Source organism: Mus pahari, chromosome 1 (genome assembly GCF_900095145.1).
Source record: "Mus pahari chromosome 1, PAHARI_EIJ_v1.1, whole genome shotgun sequence".
Classification (NCBI taxonomy): Eukaryota; Metazoa; Chordata; class Mammalia; order Rodentia; family Muridae; genus Mus; species Mus pahari.
This window is the reverse complement of record NC_034590.1, coordinates 1,838,471-1,858,755: the sequence shown is the minus strand read 5'-3', so window position 1 is coordinate 1,858,755 and position 20,285 is coordinate 1,838,471. Positions and strand designations below refer to the sequence as shown.

Sequence of the window (20,285 nt, the reverse complement as noted above, 5' to 3'; positions counted from 1 at the left end):
AAATGTGTATGGCTTGTTGTTAGGGATTGTGGTGGTTTAGTAAATTAATAGGTGTAGACTCTCCTCCAACCATCATGACTTCATTAGCACTGGGTGGTTGGCTAGGTTTCCAGTACCAGGCATGGTTTCCCTCTTGTTGAATGGATCTTAAGTCCAATTAGAGAGCTGTTGGTTTCGCCAAGGCGTGTGTGCCACTACAGCACCCCTAGGATCATTGTCTCATGCTGGTTGTTGATGGGATACATAGGTGTCATAGCTGGGTAGGGCTGTGACCCAAGGTTTTTTTTTTTTTTTTTAAGATTTATTTATTTATTATATGTAAGTACACTGTAGCTGTCTTCAGACACTCTAGAAGAGGGCGTCAGGTCTTGTTACAGGTGGTTGTGAGCCACCATGTGGTTGCTGGGATTTGAACTCTGGACCTTCGGAAGAGCAGTCGGGTGCTCTTACCCACTGAGCCATCTCACCAGCCCGTGACCCAAGGTTTTAAGACAAATGAGACAGAAACAAAAATGAGGACAGGGATATCTGCTTTTACCAAGGTTTTAGTCACTTTGTGGACTCAGCGGGGGAGTAAGTGGTTTCCAGCAGCTATTCTATCGAGAATAGCCTGCGGCACATGCCCCAAACCCCTCTTTTCAGAGCCAAAATGGAAGAAGGGTCACAAATTTGGCTGTCTGAGGAGGTCTCTCACACAGTTACCCCAAAAAGATAGTAGAAAAGAAAGGGAGAGGGAGAAAGAGGGAAAGGAGAGAGAGACTCGTTAAAGGGTTGCGTGGGAGTGAGCTGTTGGGTGACATGACTGCTCTTCCCTCGTGGGCTCCCACTTTTCCTCAGTGGGGACCTCACAGGGCTCGACACTATGGTATTCTGGACCTTCAGCTCCCAATCTGTGAAACCTCTTTGCCGTCCTTCTCACAGGCTGATTCAGTTGTTATTCCCTGGCGGGGAAGGAGGGAGAAAATGAATGGAGAACCAAATGGATGGTGGTTTCTCAGGTGAGAAATGGAATCCCAGGTAGAAAGAAGCTCTCATTGGACTGAGACACCCCCCCCCCCAACGCCAAGGGATCCAGGGCACCTGGTCCTTCTGGAAACAGGCCTGAAGCAGGAGGCTGAGGGAGGCACTGATGAAGGGGGTCCCACCCCCACAGGAAACGGAAGGCAGAAGGGGCAGTTGGGGTTAGAGCTCCACAGCGGGGAAACTGACAGAACCCTTGACTTGTTTCCGCACACTGAGCAAACCAAGGGACTCAGTCCACCACACAGAAAACTAAGGGCACCCAACAGTAAGCGGATGATGTGATGGCCAAGATGCGATGGTAAGTTATGCAAGGAGACACCCACACAGACACCTCATGGGGCTGGCTGGAGAAGAATGCTACGGTGTCTCAGTAACACCAACACGGAACACTGAGGCAAGCAGAATTGCTTTTCTATCTGTTCTATGTAGTTTATATCTATTATAGACAGACCGTGCCTCAAGAAAACAATGCAAAGAGTTAAGAAAGGCAAAATGGCTCAGCAGGTAGAGGAGAGGTACTTGCTACCAAGCTTGAAGACCAGGGTTTAATTCCCTGGAACTACAATGTAAAAAGAGAGAACTAATTCCCACAGGTTGGCCTTCGACTGCCATACTTGGGCTGTGGTAAATACCCATACATACACCACCACCACATGTAAATAACTACACAATAAAATATGTCTTTATTTATTTATTTACTTATTTAATTTCATTTTTTATTTTTTATTTTTTTTTGGTTTTTCGAGACAAGGCTTCTCTGTGTAGCCCTGGCTGACCTGGAACTCACTCTGTAGACCAGGCTGGCCTCGAACTCAGAAATCCACCTGCCTCTCCCTCCCAAGTGCTGGGATTAAAGGCGTGCGCCACCACTGCCTGGTCTTTATTTTATTTTTAAATATCTTTTTAATTAAAATAGAATTATTTTAATTATTTTTTTTAATGTTCTCCTTGGCTCTCTCCCCTTCAGTCCCACCCAGGTACCCTACCTCCAACTGTCTGTCCCATGACCATCAACAACCCCTCCCATGTCTCCCTACTCTCAAATCCAAAGCCTCTTTTTATATTATTATCGTTACATATATCTGCATGTGTATGCACACATATGTAAATACAACCTGCCGAGTCCATGTCTGTTGCTTGTGTGTTTCAGGACTGAGCACCCTGATTGGACAGCCAACAATGGGGTTCTCCCCTTCGATGGTAGCAGATCTGATATTGGCATTGTTACAGTCTTGCCTCTTCAGCCATCCTAGAAGAGGGTTTTCACAGTGGGTGGGCTTCCCAGTATTCTGGTTCTCATCATCATCCCGCCTCTCTTCTGACATACATACATACATACAGACAGACAGACAGACAGACAGATGTTTGTGTATTTATACATATGCATAAAATTTTTTGCAACCTACTTTTAATAAGGGTTCATCCTCTCCTCAAGCCCACCACGCAGTACTGGTAGCGAAAGAGAAAAGTTATTAGGACATGGGGGAAGTGGCCCTGTTCAGCAATAGTTCTTTGGGAATGAGCTCCATCTTGTTGGGCAGCAGTAGTTCAGTCCCTTAGCAAACACCAAATAGGACTTAGCAGCTACAGTCCAGACCTTTGGGCAGGCAGACACCAGGCAACTGTACTTCAGTCCTGAAGAAACCACCAGGCTCCCCATCAGCTGAAGGCAAAGCCGCGGAAGAGGCCACAGGAACCTCACAAGCAGTTCTTGGGTGAGTTTCTCTCAATGGTGGTGCCATCACAAATTGAGCTGAACAAATTGAGCTGTGTAAAATAAACCAGTAAGGGGCTGGTGAGATGGCTCAGCGGTTAAGAGCACTGACTGAGCTGGGCGTGGTGGCACACACGCCTTTAATCCCAGCACTTGGGAGGCAGAGGCAGGCAGATTTCTGAGTTCGAGGCCAACCTGGTCTACAGAGTGAGTTCCAGGACAGCCAGGGCTATACAGGGAAACCCTGTCTCAAAAAACCAAAAAAGGGGGCTGGTGAGATGGCTCAGCGGGTAAGAGCACCCGACTGCTCTTCCAAAGGTGCAGAGTTCAAATCCCAGCAACCACATGGTGGCTCACAACCAGATCTGATTTCCTCTTCTGTAGTGTCTGAAGACAGCTACAGTGTACTTATATATAATAAATAAATAAATCTTAAAAAATAAAATAAAATAAACCAATGCATTCATGTCGTTAGCACAGAAAAGCAAGGCGGAGCAAACCAAACCAATGCTCAGTGCTCGCCTCCCCACTGTCTGTGGGGTCATATTTATACTCCTCCATCACGTATCCTTTTACGTGTGTGCTAAATCCAAACACCCTTTCCCCTGGGTCTGCTTCAGAAAGTCTTTCATGCATTTGCTTTGGCAAGACATCCTTTCACCTGTGCGCCCCAGCAAGAAGACATCATTTGATATAACTAACTTTCCAAAGAGACTAGAAGTTTCCACCTCATAGATATATGTGTATATATGTGTATGTACATATATATGCATATACAGCTACATAACAAGCTTGAGGACAGCCCGGGCTACAGGAGACTATTTCAAAAGACAAACTAACAAACCAACCAGAAAGAACTGACCCACACAGGATAGCCAGATCATGCTGTAATTATGAGAGAAGATGGATGGAGTGGTTATAAATTCCATTCCCACTTTTTAAAATATTTAGTTTAGTTTAATCTAGTTTGCTGTGTGTGGACACTTGTGAAGGCTCCTTTAAGCAAGCATGTGGAGGCCAGAGACCCTGAGTATACTTACTCAGAAACATTTGTTTTTTTTTTTGTTGTTTTTTTTTTTGAGATGGTGCACAGGTGTGGTGGTTTGAATATGCTTGGATCAGGGAGTAGCACTATTTGGAGGTGTGGCTTTATTAGAGTAAGTGTGGCCTTGTTGGAGGAAGTGTGTCACTGTGGGTGTGGGTGTGGACTTTGAAACCCTCATCTAAGCTGCCTGGAAGTCAGTCTTCTGTTTGCTTTTGGAATAAGATGTAGAACTCTCAGCTGGTGCACGCCTCTAATCCCAAGCACTTGGGGGGCAGAGGCAGGTGGATTTCTGAGTTCAAGGCCAGTCTGGTCTACAAAGTGAGCTCCAGGACAGCCAGGGCTATACAGAGAAACCCTGTTTCGAAAAAAAAAAAAAAAAAAAAAAAAGATGTAGAATTCTCAGCTCTTCCTACATCACACCTGCCTGGGCGCTGCCATGCTCCTGCTTTGATGATAACGGACTGAACCTCTGAATCTGTAAGCCAGCCCCAAGTAAATGTTGTCCTTTATAAGACTTGCCTTGGTCTTGGTGTCTGTTCATAGCAGTAAAACCCTAACTAAGACAATAGGTTAAGCTAGGTTGGCTAGCCATCAGGCCTCCTGCCTCCTCCTGTCCCTGTTATCCCAGGGCTGGGATTATAAGCACATGCCATCACATTCCTAGCTTTTAAAACATTTCTTCATTTGTTGTTTCAGACAGAATCTCACTATGTAACCCTGACTGGCCTGAAACTCACCAGCCTGCAGACCATGCTGGCTTCAAACTCATGAAGATTCACCTTCCTCTTCCTCCCAAGTGCTGGGATTAAGAACATGTGCCACCAAACCTTGAGCCTTTTGGATAGGTGCTGGGTATTGAACTCAGGTCCTATCCTCACTCAGCAATCACATTAATAACATCTTCACAACCCCTTTGTTGACATTTATATTATCATAACAGGGGCTTCAACTTAAGCCAACTTTACTAATTCACTCACAAGTAAGAAAAAGGGATCACATAGATGTAGTATGACTTCCCAAGTCAGGCAGGAAGAGATGAGGTAGGGTTCCCCTGGGAGGTTAATGAGGAGCTTGCTGTGGACTCCCTTGCAGCTAGATTCATATAACAGATTTTACCAAACTCATATTGTATCCCTCAGAACTAAAAAGTTGCAAGGAAGGCAGTGCACTGTGTGTATGGACATGCACTCTGCCCCTCCCCCACCCCACCCCTGCTGCCCTGGAAAAGTATTATGGAGGTCTAATAGCAAATGCCTATAATGTCAGCACATGGGAAACTGGAAAAGGATTGCCATGAACTGGAGGCCAGCCTGGGCTACATAGCAAGATCCTTTCTCAAATAAATTTCAAAATCAAAATTTATGTTGCCGTTTATAAGTGCCAAAAGGAAAATGAAGCAAAAAAGAAGTTGTCTGAAATTGGAGATTAATTTGTTAAATGGTCTCTGAGTAATCATCAAAAAAGTCAGTACTAGGAGGGATTAGCAAGCTCAAGAGACACATTGGGAAAAAGCAGCCTTTAAGGACAGAGGCAGGAGAATGTCTCTAAATTCTAGGCCAACCCACTCTACATAGCAAGTTCCAGGCCATCCAGGGCTACATGATGAAAACCTGTCTCATACAAAATGAAAAATAAAATCTCTTTCCCTCTTTTTCTGTCTCCCTTGGAATTTGGGGGAAGGGGATGGGATGTTTTAGAAAGGATGGCCTTGAACTCACCTTCTGACCTTGAATTCCCACTCCCCATCTTCCTGCCTTCACTTCCCAGACTCTATAATACATCCATGTACCACCACCACACTTAAATATTCTCCTTTTTTTCCCTTGTGACACTGAAGATGGAGCCTACCCACGCTAGGCAAGTACTTCACTGTTGAGTTAGTTTTGCAGCCCTCTAGGGCACTCTAGCACAAAGCTGTCAGGAAGCCCACCACGCCTTCAAAGGGCCACAACCCCTCGTCTGATGTTCCGTAGCTGGGCATCCGTGTGGGGGTCCTTGGGAGCACATGGTTGGGATCTCGGGAGCACTAGGACAGAGGAGGACTATAGGGAGTTGGTTCTACATTTAGCGTCTCCATCTCAGTTTTTCACTCCAGCATGTACCTCACCCCTGGACTTCACAACCTGGTGGGCAAGGCAAGAGTAGGGCCTTGGTGGACTTTGGGCTGCTAGGTGTGGTTGCTGCTCATTCTTCCTTTGTCTGCCTTCCAGCAACATTTTTTTTTTTGAGACAGGGTTTCTCTGTGTAGCTCTGGCTGTCCTGGAACTCACTTTGTAGACCAGGCTAGCCTTGAACTCAGAAATCCACCTGCCTCTGCCTCCCAAGTGCTGGGATTAAAGGCGTGCGCCACCACGCCCAGCACAACTTCTTTAATATAGTACCGGGCTCTCCTACTTTTAAGAGACTTCTCCAAAAGTATTGGACCCAAAAACTCACGGACAGTGTTCCCATTTCCTCTCATTTTTGAGCCAGGTGGTGATTGGGGTCTGAAACACTCCAACCCGTATCTCTTCTCACTCCATCTGCAAGCTGAGTAGAAAGACAGGAACTCAGAGCGGAGCTGGAGAGTTAAGGGATCAAACCAGGACATGTGTGCCTGGGCTCTGAGTTGGAGCTGGAGCTGATCTGGATGGAGCCCTCGGGAGAGAGGTTCTTAGAGACAGACACCTCAGTGGCCCAGTCCTACAGCGTGACCTTTCTGCAAATTGCTCCCACCAACTCAGTGCCCTGTATGTTAGTGCTTCCTGGAGGCTGCTCTCTGTTGTCCTGGTGGCTTCAGCGATTCTGACACATCTGGACACCCAGAGACCCGAGGAGGGCCATGGTTAAGTGTGGCATCTTTATTTCGCCCTGTGTTACTGGGCACTTCTCATAAGCCAGATCCCTGTGGCTAACGCAGCACTGGACAAGCAGGCACAATGCAGCCCTTGGGACGTCCAGTTGTAGCGGGGACCAGTGGCAGAGGCTGATCTTGGCTGAGTGAAGCAGCCTGAATTCCTGGGCTGAAGGCCCTCTGGGGAGAGGAGGTGCAGGCTGTGGCTTGCTGAGCCTATCTGGATTTGGCTAGTCTCCAGGAAACGCAACAGAGCCCTGTGCAAGGCGGAGGCAGGCTGTCCTGGAGGGGAGGGAAGGGCGGGAAGGGCAAAGCTCCCCAGCCTTGAAATTAAAGACCGTTCTTATTCTACAAGCCTAAGAGAGGGCGGGCAGCCACACCCCAGAGTGTGGGGGTAGAGCAGGAGGAGACCTGCCCACCCTTGACAGCTTTGCCTTGGGGCCAGAGTCTGCGCCAGCTGTGATAGTTGGAAGGTGCAGGCTGAGTCACCAAGCTTGCTCCCACCTGCTTTTATTTAAAGTCCCTGTGACACTGTTGCTGTCGGTCTGTGCTCTGGGGCTGAGCTGGGTGGTCTTCATCGGGGTAGGACCAGATGAGGAGGCTGAGCTTGGCTGAGGCCATCCATCAAAATGGACCCTGGGCATCGGAGCGCTGAGCATTGCGTCTCTCTGGTTTCACTAGGTGATCTGATGGCCATCTCCCTGCCAGCTTCCCTGTGTTGTAACTTTTGTCTCTGTCCCACATGTCTCTCCTTCGTCCTTGAATCTCTCTTCCCTTATGCTATCCTGCCCCTAGAGTTCCTAACTAGGGCTGACCCACTTGTCTCTCTTTGTCTCCCTGTTTCTCTTGCCCTGCCCCACCCAAATCTTGTAGACCATGTCCAAAGCTATGTGTCTGAGCAATGGAATGAGACTTAAGGTGTTATCCCTGACCAGCCTGGCAGGTAATATTCCAGATCCCAGAAGAAAGAGCACACTGTCTCTGGAATAATCAGATCCCCAATTTTGTACCCAGACATGGGGTCCCTGGGATCTGATAATTGAAATCTTGGGTCCCCTGATTCTAACTGAATTTTGATGTACTTGCTGATGTTCCTTCTGACTTCATGGTGTGAACCCTCAAGTCTCTCTGGGAATTCAAGGTTCCAAGGCAACCTTGGGGTCTCTGGTTAACCCTCAGAGCTCCATGTTCAAGCCTCCAGGAGTTTGGAAATCTGCTGGAACTCTTGAGTCACACCCTTGACATCTAAAGTTTCCTGACACTGAAACTTCAAGTCACGTGAGGGTGTGGGTAACCTGGAAATAGTGAGTTGTCTGCTATTGTCCCAGGTCATCTTGAAACTGGAGATTCCTTGGAATACCATGACCATCACATCATGACTGCAGGATCACACCAGATCTGGAAATAAAAGGACCCATGTATTATGTAATTCGTCCTGGTGTGATGGTTTGTATATACTTGGGCCAGGAAGTGGCACTATTAGAAAGTGTGGCCCTGTTGGAGTAGGCATGTCACTGTGGGTATGGGCTTTAAGACCCTCATCCTAGCTGCCTGGAAGCTAGTATTCTGTTAGATGCTTACAAATGAAGATGTAGAACTCTCAGCTCTTCCTGGACCATGCCTGCCTGGATGCTGCCATGCTCCCGCCTTGATGATAATGAACTGAACCTCTGAACCTGTACATCAGCCCCAATTAAATGTTGTCCTTACACAGGGCAGTGGTGGCACACACCTTTAATCCCAGCACTTGGGAGGCAGAGGCAGGNGGNTTTCTGAGTTTGAGGCCAGCCTGGTCTACAGAGTGAGTTCCAGGACAGCCAGGGCTATACAGAGAAACCCTGTCTTGAAAGACAAAAAAACAAAAAAAACAAAAAAACAAAAAAAAAAAGAAAGAAAGAAAGAAAGAAAGAAAGAAAGAAAGAAAGAAAGAAAGAAAGAAAGAAAGAAAGAAAGAAAAAAAAGAAAAGAAAGAAATGTTGTCCTTACAAGAGTTGCCTTGGTAATAGTGTCTGTTCACAGCAGTAAAATCCTAACTAAGACATCTGGGGAATAGTGAGCAAATTGCAAATTGCTATTTGTTCCAGAAAGTGCACTGACAACCAACCAAAGAAACAATTCCACAAAAATCCAACTTAGTAAATGGATGAGTATATTGGGGTAACTTATAGAAGGAATAGGGTGAGAGGCTACTTATTGGATCAGAGATTACTTAAGGGCAACTCCATCAACAAAAAGCACACCCCATCATAAATGAAGGTCTCAGAGAGTCTTTTCTCCTTAGTAATTGTTACTGCTTATATTACCTTCTGGAGGGGCCTTGTGAATCCTGTAAGTCTGAGGAACTCCCTGAGACTTAGAAGTTGTTATCAGTTTTGTACTTCATAAATCTTAAGGCACTTCCCTCCAGAATGGACTATTTCAGTTCCAAGAAAATGGCTATATAACATCTCACCCTTCCCTCTGGCTCTCACATTCTTTTTGCCAACTCTTCCACAGTTTCTCCAGTCATGGATGGAGCCATGTGGTTGGCTGATTATTTTCCTTCATCTATGGCTAGGTCTTGGACTATTGTACTAAAACAACAACAGAGCCAGTCTCAGGATGTTGACCAATTATGAATCTCTGCAGTCTACCTCCCACAGCAAAAAATAAATGTTCTTTCATGACAAATCAAGACTGACTGACCCAAGTCCACAGGAATAGTGGTTCTGAATAATGAGGTGTCAAGTAGGAGGAGCAGGGATGAGAAATAAAGGAAACAAGAAATAAGACAAAAGCAATAGCTGGGACCAGAAGTCTTGCATAAACTGATGACTTATGCCAGGAATGCTTATTAAGAAGTACAGAATCCTATATAGTTTTTGCTAGGAGAAAATGGCCAAGGTCATCCAAGAGCTAAATCAGACAATGTTGGCAGAGAGCACAGGATATCTCAGACAGAACAACTATCTTAGGACTAATGCCCATGGCAGGGGAAAGAGTTGTGTCCCCAGAAGTAACAACCTTGGCTCCTTCAAGGTCCCAGCTCCAGCACTAGACTGGAGCCACCTGCCAAGTCCACTCCTAGACAAGGACACAGAACTAAATTTGCCTTTGTCCTTTTATCAGGGCCTCTGAGAAAGTCTTGGGTCAGTTTGGCTCTCCACAACTGACAGCAACAGTAATCTGTGAGTATAAGCAGAAACGTTTAGAAGTAATTTGACAGACTTATTGCATATATTTAAACAAAACAATAGTGGTGAATTACTCACTGGATCCTGGGACCTTCTCAGTCACAGGCTTTTGTTCCAGCTTGCATTATCAGATGTGCGTTCCTTCCTGTGGAGTTAGCCTTAGTTAGATCCCCTAGAAAGCAGTGGTTCTGGCCACAACACCTGGGCCAATCTTGTACCTTTGGGGGCAGCTCTCCTTGTGTGTTAGCACAGTAGCATAAGGCAGAGTAGGATTGCTGGTGAAAATTCTCTCCCAGCAAGCAGTCTAAATGATACATCCAGACACTGTGAAAATCAGTCAGCAACCAGGCGTGGTGGCATATGCTTTTAATCCCAGCACTCAAGAGGCAGAGGTTGGCAGATCTCTGTAAGTTTGAGGCCAGCCTGGTCTACAGAGTTCCAGAATAGCCAAGACTATTAAACAGAGAAACTGTGGCTTGAAAAACAAGAACAAACATAAAAGAAAGAGAGGAAGAAAGGATGGAAGGAGGGAGATGGGAGGGAGAGAGGAAGGAAGGAAGGAAGGAAGGAAGGAAGGAAGGAAGGAAGGAAGGAAGGAAGGAAGGAAGGAAGGAAAGGAAGGAGGGAAAGGAAGGAGGGAAGGATGGAAGAAAATTATCTAAGCAGGGAGAGAGCTTCCAGTTCAGTCCCAGAAAGATTTGTTTGTTTGTTTGTTTGTTTTTGTTTTTCAAGACAGGGTTTCTCTGTATAGCCCTGGCTGTCCTGAAACTCACTTTGTAGACCAGGCTGGCCTCGAACTCAGAAATTCTCCTGCCTCTGCCTCCCGAGTGCTGGGATTAAAGGCGTACATCACCACACCCAGCCCAGACTGATTTTTTTAATGTCTTCTGCCACAGTGTGTGGTGTCTTCGGCAATAGAAATTTGCCATCTACTCCTGGCATATAAGTGATATCTGTGTCAATGAGCTTAATGGTTTGTGGGACTTCTGGGGCCTCCCTGGTAGTTTGAATAAAACTGACCCCCATGGGCACATATATTTATTTGACTGCTTAGTCACCAGGGAGTGGCACCATTTGAACTGATTAGAAGGATTAGGAGGTGTGGCCTTGTTGGAGGAAGTGTAACTTGGAGTAGGCTTTGGAGTTTCAGAATGTAGCTCCTGGCTAATACTCTAGCACCTTCCTGCATGCCACCATGTTTCCTATTGTGATGGTAATGGATTACATCTCTGAAATGGTAAGTAAGCTTCCAATTAAACACTTTCTCTTGGAATAGTTGCCTTGATCATAGTGTCTCTTCACAGCAACCAAACAGGGATTAAGACAGCCTCCTTGGCCAACAACTCATAGGGAGGTAGTTCACCCCAGTATGGAATTTTACCCAGCAACCTTAGGGTTCCCGAAAGCTTCCTCCTGTTACTGTAGAATGTCTTCACTTAAAACCTCTAACTGCTATCTCACAGCCTTTGGGGTCCTTTTTATAAACCTATACAATGCTCAAGTTTGGCATTATGTAACAAAACCCTTTATCAGAGCTTAGGTGGAATCCCTCCAGGGCTGCCCCATCCATTCCAACTCAGTACCTGTTGGCCTTAAGCAGTTATAGAATACTAAAAGTCACAGCAGGGAAGGGCTGGAGAGATGGCTCAGAAGTTAAGAACACCAACTGTTTTTCCAGAGGACCCAGGTTCAATTCCCAGTACCCTTGTGGTGTTTTACAAACCATCTGCAACTCTAGTTCTGGTGTTTCTGACACCATCTTCTGACCTCTGTGGGTAATGTATGCACCTGATACAAGACATACAGGCAAAACACACACACACACACACACACACACACACACACACACACACACACACACACATAAAATGAAAATTAATCTCTTTCTTTAAAAGTCGCCCCGGAAGCAGTGACACATCTGTGACAATGACGTTGCAAGTCTCTGATGAGCCTTCACTTACTGGAGACCCCGAGAGAGCAATTCAGAGTCGGGAATCCATGTAAAAGCAAGGGGGATTTTATTGCTCCAGGATGTTGGGGTTGCCCTGCACAGGAAGGAGAGAGAGAATGACCCTGCACAGCCTGGTCCGCAAGCTTTTATACATTCTTCAGAGCAGCATCCATTAGGCACAATGTGATTGGCAAACCAGTGTGACTTTTAAACTGATTGGTCTTTAGGAAATGAGGTGGCAAGGACTTCCCTTGTCTGTAGGGGTGGCCAACGGTCATGGAACACACACACACACACACACACACACACACACACACAAACGTGGTCTGAGGAATGTAATTAGCCTTTCCCTTCTGGAAGGGAGGGGTCTGGTGGAATTTTCCAAAGTTCCTGAGCTGACCTCTTCGATGTCATTTGTAGATATATACATCAATTAAACAAACAAAAAAAGGGACAGTAGCTGGGAGTGGTGGCATATGCCTGTAGTCCCAGCTTTTGGGGGAACACAGGCAAGTGAACCTCATGAGTTCAAGATCAGCCTGGTTTACACAGGGAGCCCCAGGGCAGCTAGCACTGCATAGAGAGACCCTGCCTCAAAAAAATTAAAACAAAAGACAGTGTAGAAGTGAAACTATCAACTGTTTGTTAAAAAATAAAAGATGTTAGGATGTTGGGCACAGTGTCATAGATGGGAGACACGACCATGCCTAGCTCCTACATAAAATTTTTTAAAACTGTAAAAAAAAATCTTCAAGGGTGAAGAGATGACTCAGCAGGTTAGAGCACTTGGCTGTTCTAGCCATGGACATAAGCGTCAGTTCTCAGGACCCACGTGTTGGCTCACAGGTGTCTATAGGCATACACATGGTACACATACATATGTATGAATGTATGTAAGTGTACAAAACATAAAATAAATAAATAAATAAATAAAAAAAAAAAGTTCCCGGCCAGGCCTGCAGGGTGGTTAAGGAAATTTGCTCTTTCAGAGAACCCAAGTTCAATTACCAGCACTCATCAGACACACCACCACCCCTTTAACTCCAGTTCCCACAGGTTTGACCTTCAACGGCACTCATGTGCATGTATAAATATGCATATGTAAATGTATATGTGCATATATGTGTGTGTAAATATATTTGTATATAACATATGTGAATATATGTATGTATACATATACACACACACATATATACAAGGACATAGACATAAATAAATTGTTTTAATTTTTAAAAGGTTTCAGGTTAACCTATGCTACATAACAAAACCCGTGTCAAACACACATACACACACACACATATACATACACACACTCATACACAACCACACATATACACACATACACTCGTACACACATATACACACACTCATACATGCACATACTAATATACAAAAGCACATATACACACATACACTCATAGACATACACACATAGATATAGACATACACACACTCATACACAAACATACATACATACATACATATGAGCAACATTCACTCACACACACTCATAGACATACATGCACACTTGTAGTGAGAATATTGGTTTCTTTAAAAACAAACACAGAAATATTATGGTAATATATTTTCGTGTTAATCCCGGGTGTGGGATATGGGGCTGCTTCACAGCGGGTGACTGATCTGACTCATGCTTTAGCTGGAACATGGTTTTGCCAGCTGCTGATAGTTTCTGTGAGTGTGTGATGTTTGGAATTCTGAGGACTTTTCAGAGGTCATATAAATGCTCAAGCCTCAATAGAAGTGGCTGGTTGGCCTGGTGGTGGTTAGCTGTGATTTGTTGTGGCTTATTAAGTGGTTGTATGCAAAGAGATGAGAAGAAGAAGTGATATCCTGTTGGCAAAATCAAACTTGCCCTAGGGAATGTGATGTCCCTAACCAGCAAGTAATCTAAGGGTAGCATTGCTCCCTTTCCCCTCTATCCTTTTCTCTGTCACATCTAGTGTTACAGGGTGGAAAGAGGGAGTGTGGAAGAAAGAAGAACCCATGAAGTAGCTAGAAGTCTGACTACACACACGCATATACACACATGTATGTACACACATTCATATACATGCACGCACACACATTCATACAATTCACATGTATACACATACATACACGCATACACCCATTCATACACATACATTCATGTACACACATATACACCAAAACAAAACAAAACAAAAAACAAACAACTCAGGAGGAAAAGGTTTTTTGGCTCTCAGCTCCAGGTTGCAGGACGGTGGAGACAGAAACCGAATCTTGAGGCAGCTGGTCACAACCACAGTCAAGAGCAGAGAGAAAATGGAAGCTTACTTGTGCTTAATCCCTATATACTTAGGCAGTCCAGGATCCCTGCCTGAGGAATGGTGCCACCTCCAGGGGGCTGTCTCAGTTAAGATCAAGTTGTCCCCACAGGCCCACCCATAAGCTAGCCTGATTTACACGAACCCTTGCTGAGGCCCTGTCTACAGGCGATTCTAGATGTGTAGGTTGACGGCTCAAGCCGTCCCAAGCTAGATGGAAGGAAGGGTACAATCCTGCGGTTTCGGCACTCAGGAGGCAGAAGCAGGTAGATAGTTTTGAATTTGAGACCAGCCTGATCTATATAGTGAGTTCCACGTTGGGGCTGGAAAGTGAGAGTCTGTCTCAAAAAAAAAAAAAAAAGTTTATAAAGACTGAACATCAGAGATGGGTAAGTGTGCAGATGGATAGAATGGTGAGACGCTGGACCACATTCCGTTCCAAGGTTTAGAGGCTCTGTAACCTTGGGCAATTTCTTCTTTCCCTGTCCCTTCCTCACTTCCCTTCTTCTCTTCCCACCCTTCTCTCTTCCTCTCTCTATTCTGTTTTTCTTTTTTTTCTTTTTTCTTTTTTTAAGATTTATTTATTTATTATATTTAAGTACACTGTAGCTGTCTTCAGACACACTAGAAGAGGGCGTCAGATCTTGTTACGGATGGTTATGAGCCACCATGTGGTTGCTGGGATTTGAACTCCGGACCTTTGGAAGAGCAGTCGGGTGCTCTTACCCACTGAGCCATCTCACCAGCCCCCTCTCTCTATTCTGAGATAGGATTTTACACTTAGCTCAGGCTAGCCTCAATGTGAGCCAGTAATCCTTCTGGCTTAACCTTCTATGTGCTGAGATTGTAGGGTATGATGCAGGAAGAATGTATTTTTGGAGATAGGTCCTCATTATACAGTCCTCCACTGTGTAGAACAGGCTAGGTTTGAAGGCCCACTCCTTCTGCTTCAGTCTTTCAAGCACTGGGGCCACAGACATATGTCAGTCTGTCTCAGAGTTTTGTTTGTTTGTTTTTTGAGACAGGCAATTTCCTGCTCTTCTTCTTCACTCTCTTCCTTCCTCCCTCCTTTCCCCCTTTCCTTTCTCCCATTTCCGTAACAGGGTCTCATGTAGCACAGGCTAGCCCCTAACACACTATGTAACTAAGGATGATCATGAACTTCTGAACTTCCTACCTTCTCTTACCCAGTGGGGATTAAAAGGATGCCACACTCAGGTTTTTATTTATTGTCCCTTCTGTCCCCTCATCCTGTCTATTTCCTCATCTGTGATGGATAAAATATAGCAGTAATTCTTAACTCTTACAGTTTAATATGAGGAGTGAATGGTCTGATCTACATAAAGCCGGGGTGTGGAGCACAGGAGACATGGGAGAGGTGAATGAATCTCTCTCTCTCTCTCTCTCTCTCTCTCTCTCTCTCTCTCACACACACACACACACACACACACACACACACACACACAAACACACACAAGACCCCTTCAACATTTTATTAGGAGCTTAGATGGAACTCGGGGATCTTTCTGCTTCCTTCCCCAGGAGGAGCTCAGACCTGGACATAGGACAAGGTGATGTCACCAGTGATCTCCAGCGTGTCTACCCTTTGGAATGCTTGGAACCGATGGGAGAAGTCGAAAAGGTGCTGACCGTTGGCAAACACCTTGAAGCGATCCATGCCGCAACGAATTGACAGCTGTTGGGGAGAGGAGATGGGTGAGCTCCAGCAGTACTGGGATCTGTGGGAGGCAGGAAGGGGACCCCCAGACTCACATCAAAGAACTGCCCAGGGCCAAATGGGTTGTAGGCCACCTTCCTCTCTTCGGCACCCCAAGAGCCATTCATATAGCTGTTGCGAACCACACTCTCACCTATGCGGGGGTTTATGTGAAAAGCTATGTCTCCGGTCGATCCCACCTTGAAGTTGATGACAAAGCTGAAGACAAATAAGGTGTCAAATGGGGTTCAGTGTCTGAGGCTCCAAGAGAAGAAAGCTAGGACCTCTGAGCCCCTGGGTGTGAGGAGGAGGGCTGAGGCTGAGCCCCTGGGTGTGAGGAGGACCCCCTCTTCATCCTGGGTGCTTACTTCCTGGCTGTAGGAAGTATATATCCCTTGATTATGATAGTTCTTCGGACTGTAAGGCCCCCCTGCAGAGCCCCCACATATGGCACATGCTGTAGAGAAAGAAAATGGGGTGCCATTCAGTCTCTGATGGGGAAACCCAGACACAAGAGCACATTTTCAGAGAGGCAGCATTTGGCTTGTGAACTGTCCCCAGTCATGTCTTCTCCTGAATCCTAACCACCGGCTGCATCTTCTCCCACCCCCAAAACCGTCAACCCACATATAATCCACCCTTTCTGGGCTCCCAACGTTCTCTGCCTCCTTTGACTTGCTCCACAGAGCCACTAGCCCCTGAGACATCATACCGGATTGAAGACTGGGGGTCCTGTCATGACCTGCGAAGGAAGAAAGGGATTCCACTGTGTAAGATCTGACAAATACCTTATCCAATGTGTCTCCATCCCCTTCCCAACCCCAAATTGTCCCCATCCCTCCATGCCCCTCCCACTTACAGGCAAGGTGTTCATCTGTGGAGGGTTAGGACTCTATGGAGTGGATAGATAGAAGGGAAGAAAGATGAAGGAACGTGGCGTCCTTTGCCCCCAAACTTCCCTTGCCATTAACCCAACTCTGTGGGAAACTGCCCACCACCCAGCAGGTACTTACAGGGTAAGCTGGAATAGTCATGGCTCCCTGTGGGTACAGAGAGGGAAGGAGGTCATGGCTGAGACCATAATTCTAGTCTGGCTAGTGTTGAGGAGAATCCCTGGGCACCCCATCAGGTACATGGTCCACAGCCCATGCTGTATTTTGGGATGGCCAGAGCCTCTGTGGCTTTAGGACAACTCCTGGTAAATTCTTTTCTTGGTTCCCTGCTCCACAACCATGGGTTGATCCCTTCTGTCCTGGGACCCTCGTCTGCCCCGTGTCTTCCCTTAGCCTAGGATCAGTCTAGAAAGTAGAATTCAGAGGGTAAATCTGGGCCTTGGTGCTTCTTTCTAGGCCCATGATGGCCAACTTCATGTCACCTATGCTTCACGTACCCAACCCTAGAGCAAGTTGGAGTCCTGGGCGTCACCGGGCGTCACCAAAAGCCTGTCTAGCAGGCTCGCTGCTGTCCTTGCGGCTCAGCCTCTCCTGGAGCCACAGCTCTGTACAGATGACTCTTCTGACCAGAACCCCTTCCCTCCTCCTCCTCCTCTTTCTCTTGTTGTGGGTTTGTTTGTTTGTTTGTTTGTTTAGTTGGTTGGTTTGGTTTGGCTTTTTTGAGTCAGGGTTTCTCAGTGTAGCTCTGGCCATCTGCCTGCCTCCGCCTTCAGAGCGCTGGGATTAAAGGCCTGCACCACTACTGCAGGCTCATCGTTCTCATTTTTACTTTCTCTCTTTTCTCCTCCTTTTAATTAACTCCTATTCTGAAAGCTCTTCAAATCAATCAATTCATCTCTCTGTCTCCACCCACCCCACAGTCCACCTCCCCAAACGCAAACACCAGGTTGTTGATCTGTGGCCCAGGCTGGTCTCCTTGCAGTGAACATTCTGCCGCAGACTCCTGATACTGGGATTACAGGCAGTCTTCACCATGCTGGGCTGGACTCCATATTTGGCATCAGTGCTCCCCCATCCCCACCCCTACCCCGCCCCCATGACTGTGTGGCTGTAACTTGTTCCGTCTCCCCTTCGGGTGATAAACTCCTCATTTTGATCCATCAACTTGTTGAAGAGCAGGCTGATCATTTTTATTTTTAAAATATTTATTTAGCCGGGCAGTGGTGGCACAGGCCTTTAATCCCAGCACTTGGGAGGCAGAGGCAGGCAGATTTCTGAGTTCAAGACCAGCCTGGTCTACAGAGTGAGTTCCAGGACAGCCAGGGCTGTATATATATATACTTTTTCCCACAGGGGCTGGAGAGATGGCTCAGCAGGTAAGAGCACTGACTGCTCTTCCAAAGGTCCTGAGTTCAAATCCCAGCAACCATATTGTGGCTCACAAACACCCATAGTGAGATCTGATGCCCTTTTTTGGTGTGTCTGAAGTCAGCTACAGTGTACTTACATATAATAATAAATTTTTTTTATACCAATAACTTTTTTTAAAAAAATTTTTATTTATTAATTATATGTAAAATACACTGTTGCTGTCTTCAGACACACCAGTAGAGGGTGTCAGATGTCATTACAGATGGTTGTGAGCTACCATGTGGTTTCTGGGAATTGAACTCAGGACCTTCGGAAGAGCAGTCAGTGCTCTTAACCACTGAGCCATCTCTCCAGCCCCCAACAAATAAATCTATTTTACTAAATTTGTGTGTGTGTGTGCCTAAGTACACATCTGTGACCCGTGTGGGGGTCAGAGGAGGGCTCAGATTCCCCTGGAACTGGACTTACAGATGGCTATGCACTTGGGAGCTGGGAACTGGACCCAGGTCATTCTGGTTTATTCAAGACAGGATCTCACTATTTACATCTGGCTGTTCTAGAACTCCCTATGCAGACTAGGCTGGCATTGAACTCGCGGAGATCCACTTGCCTCTAGTTCTCCAGCACTGGGATCAGAGGTGTGCGCCACCACTGTCGGATGGTTTTCCCTGCTCTTCCCTGCCATCTCCAGCCCGCAGGCTGAGAGTTTCAATTTTCAGGCTTTTGTTGGTTAGTTGATTGGTATTAAAGAAACTCATCCGTCCCCCTAAGTTAGCTTACTGTAGCTGCGCCAGGCCCCTAGAGGCTCACTGGGGCATTGCAGGCAGATGCCTGCCTACCATTAAGCGAGCTTCAGCTTAGGACGCTGGGAATTGGCGTGCTGGTTTATTGCAGTGGGTGTGTGTGTCAGAGGCTCTGCAGGCTGCGTGCCTGGGTGTGGACCTTCTAGGACACTGAGACCTATGCTTTATTGACATTCGGATCCAGCTCTGCTGGCCAGTTTCCAAGGCGATTGCATCACATTGCACTCTGAGCAGCCATATGGTAGCTAGCCGTGCTAGCTGATCCGCATGCCTGCCTGCAGGTCACGTGATACTGTATTACACCTTGTTCCATTACAACCCGATGGCGTCGCTGTGGCTTTGTGTTGCCCCAGTGACCAATGTGTTAAGCAACTTATCCTGAATTCGTCTACTCTTTACCTGCTTGTCTTTTCTTATCTCACTTTCTGACTCCATTTACACCTCTTCCTCCTCCTGGAAGCCCTTTTGACTGAGTCATCTCCTTCCTTTGGATGTTCAGAACACCTTGTTAACCCTTTCCCTCTGCCTGAACCTCCTTATCTAGACCCTGACCTTCTCTCTGCCTGCACACAACCCCACCGTGGTCTTGGACTGTCTTGGTCGCCACAGGGTTCCTGGACCCATTCCTTAAAGGGACTAGGAGTGGAAACAGAGATGGTGGCCAGTGAGCAAACAGGTCAAAGAGACAAATGAAGAGACGTTCCGTACCGGATATGGGGCTGCAGCAGGTTGGCCTCCGAGGAAGTTGATGGACTGAAGTTCCAGGTCCCCATCCACTTGCAGATGGGTGACCATCTGTACAGGCAACCGGTGCCCGTACTCATAGAAGGAACTTCCGTTCACCACGACCTGGAGGACAGAGACAGGGTGTCAGACATCGGCAGCTGCAGCTGTGCGTGGGCACGTGTGTGCATATATGTGCAGGTGCACACGTGTGCACGTTTTTGTGGAGGCCAGAGGTCAGCCATGAGTGTTGGACCTCATTACCTGTCTGCCTTGGTTTTTGAATCCGGTCTCTCATGGAGCCTGGCAGTTGCCAAGTAGACAAGGCTGGCTAGCTGCCAGCCCCAAACCAGGAGCCTCCTGTCCCTGCTCCCCTGAGCTTGGATTATAGGCATGGCCCATCATGGCTCAGCACGCCAGTTCATTATATGGGTGGCAGGGACCGAGCCCAGGCTCATAGCCAGCACTTTACTGTGTGAGCCAGCTTGCCAGCTTGCCAGCCCTAAGGGATCTTTTTGATTTGACGTCCAATTTATTGTTGGGTTCTAGGAGCGCCTCACCAGCAGGAATTTTGGGACTCAGGGGCCAGAGGTCAAACTGAAGTACAAAGTCTACTCACAGTTGTGGGAGAGAAAGAATCAGGCCAGAGGGTTCCTATTGGCACAAAAGAACTTGACTGTGAGCCAGGTGTGATGGCTCACACCTTTAATCCCAGCACTCGGGAGGCAGAGGC

At 46.7% G+C, this 20,285-nt stretch overlaps 1 protein-coding gene across 2 annotated transcripts in view; it reads right to left on the bottom strand.

The window, feature by feature from the left end:
- Nucleotides 1–15,527: 15,527 nt before the first annotated feature.
- The window catches only part of Lgals4 (galectin 4), an 8,038-nt gene continuing 3,280 nt past the window's right edge, over nucleotides 15,528–20,285 (bottom strand). Inside the window, exons 4-10 of one of the 2 annotated variants that reach the window (XM_021207115.1) lie at nucleotides 19,538–19,678; nucleotides 16,776–16,802; nucleotides 16,622–16,654; nucleotides 16,475–16,504; nucleotides 16,131–16,219; nucleotides 15,819–15,981; nucleotides 15,595–15,741 (exon numbers count right to left, since the gene is read on the bottom strand). In XM_021207115.1, the coding sequence (XP_021062774.1) occupies nucleotides 15,595–15,741; nucleotides 15,819–15,981; nucleotides 16,131–16,219; nucleotides 16,475–16,504; nucleotides 16,622–16,654; nucleotides 16,776–16,802; nucleotides 19,538–19,678 (630 nt within the window). Of the gene's footprint in view, nucleotides 15,742–15,818; nucleotides 15,982–16,130; nucleotides 16,220–16,474; nucleotides 16,505–16,621; nucleotides 16,655–16,775; nucleotides 16,803–19,537; nucleotides 19,679–20,285 lie in introns of both variants that reach the window. The other variant, XM_021207124.1, reaches the window with a different exon arrangement.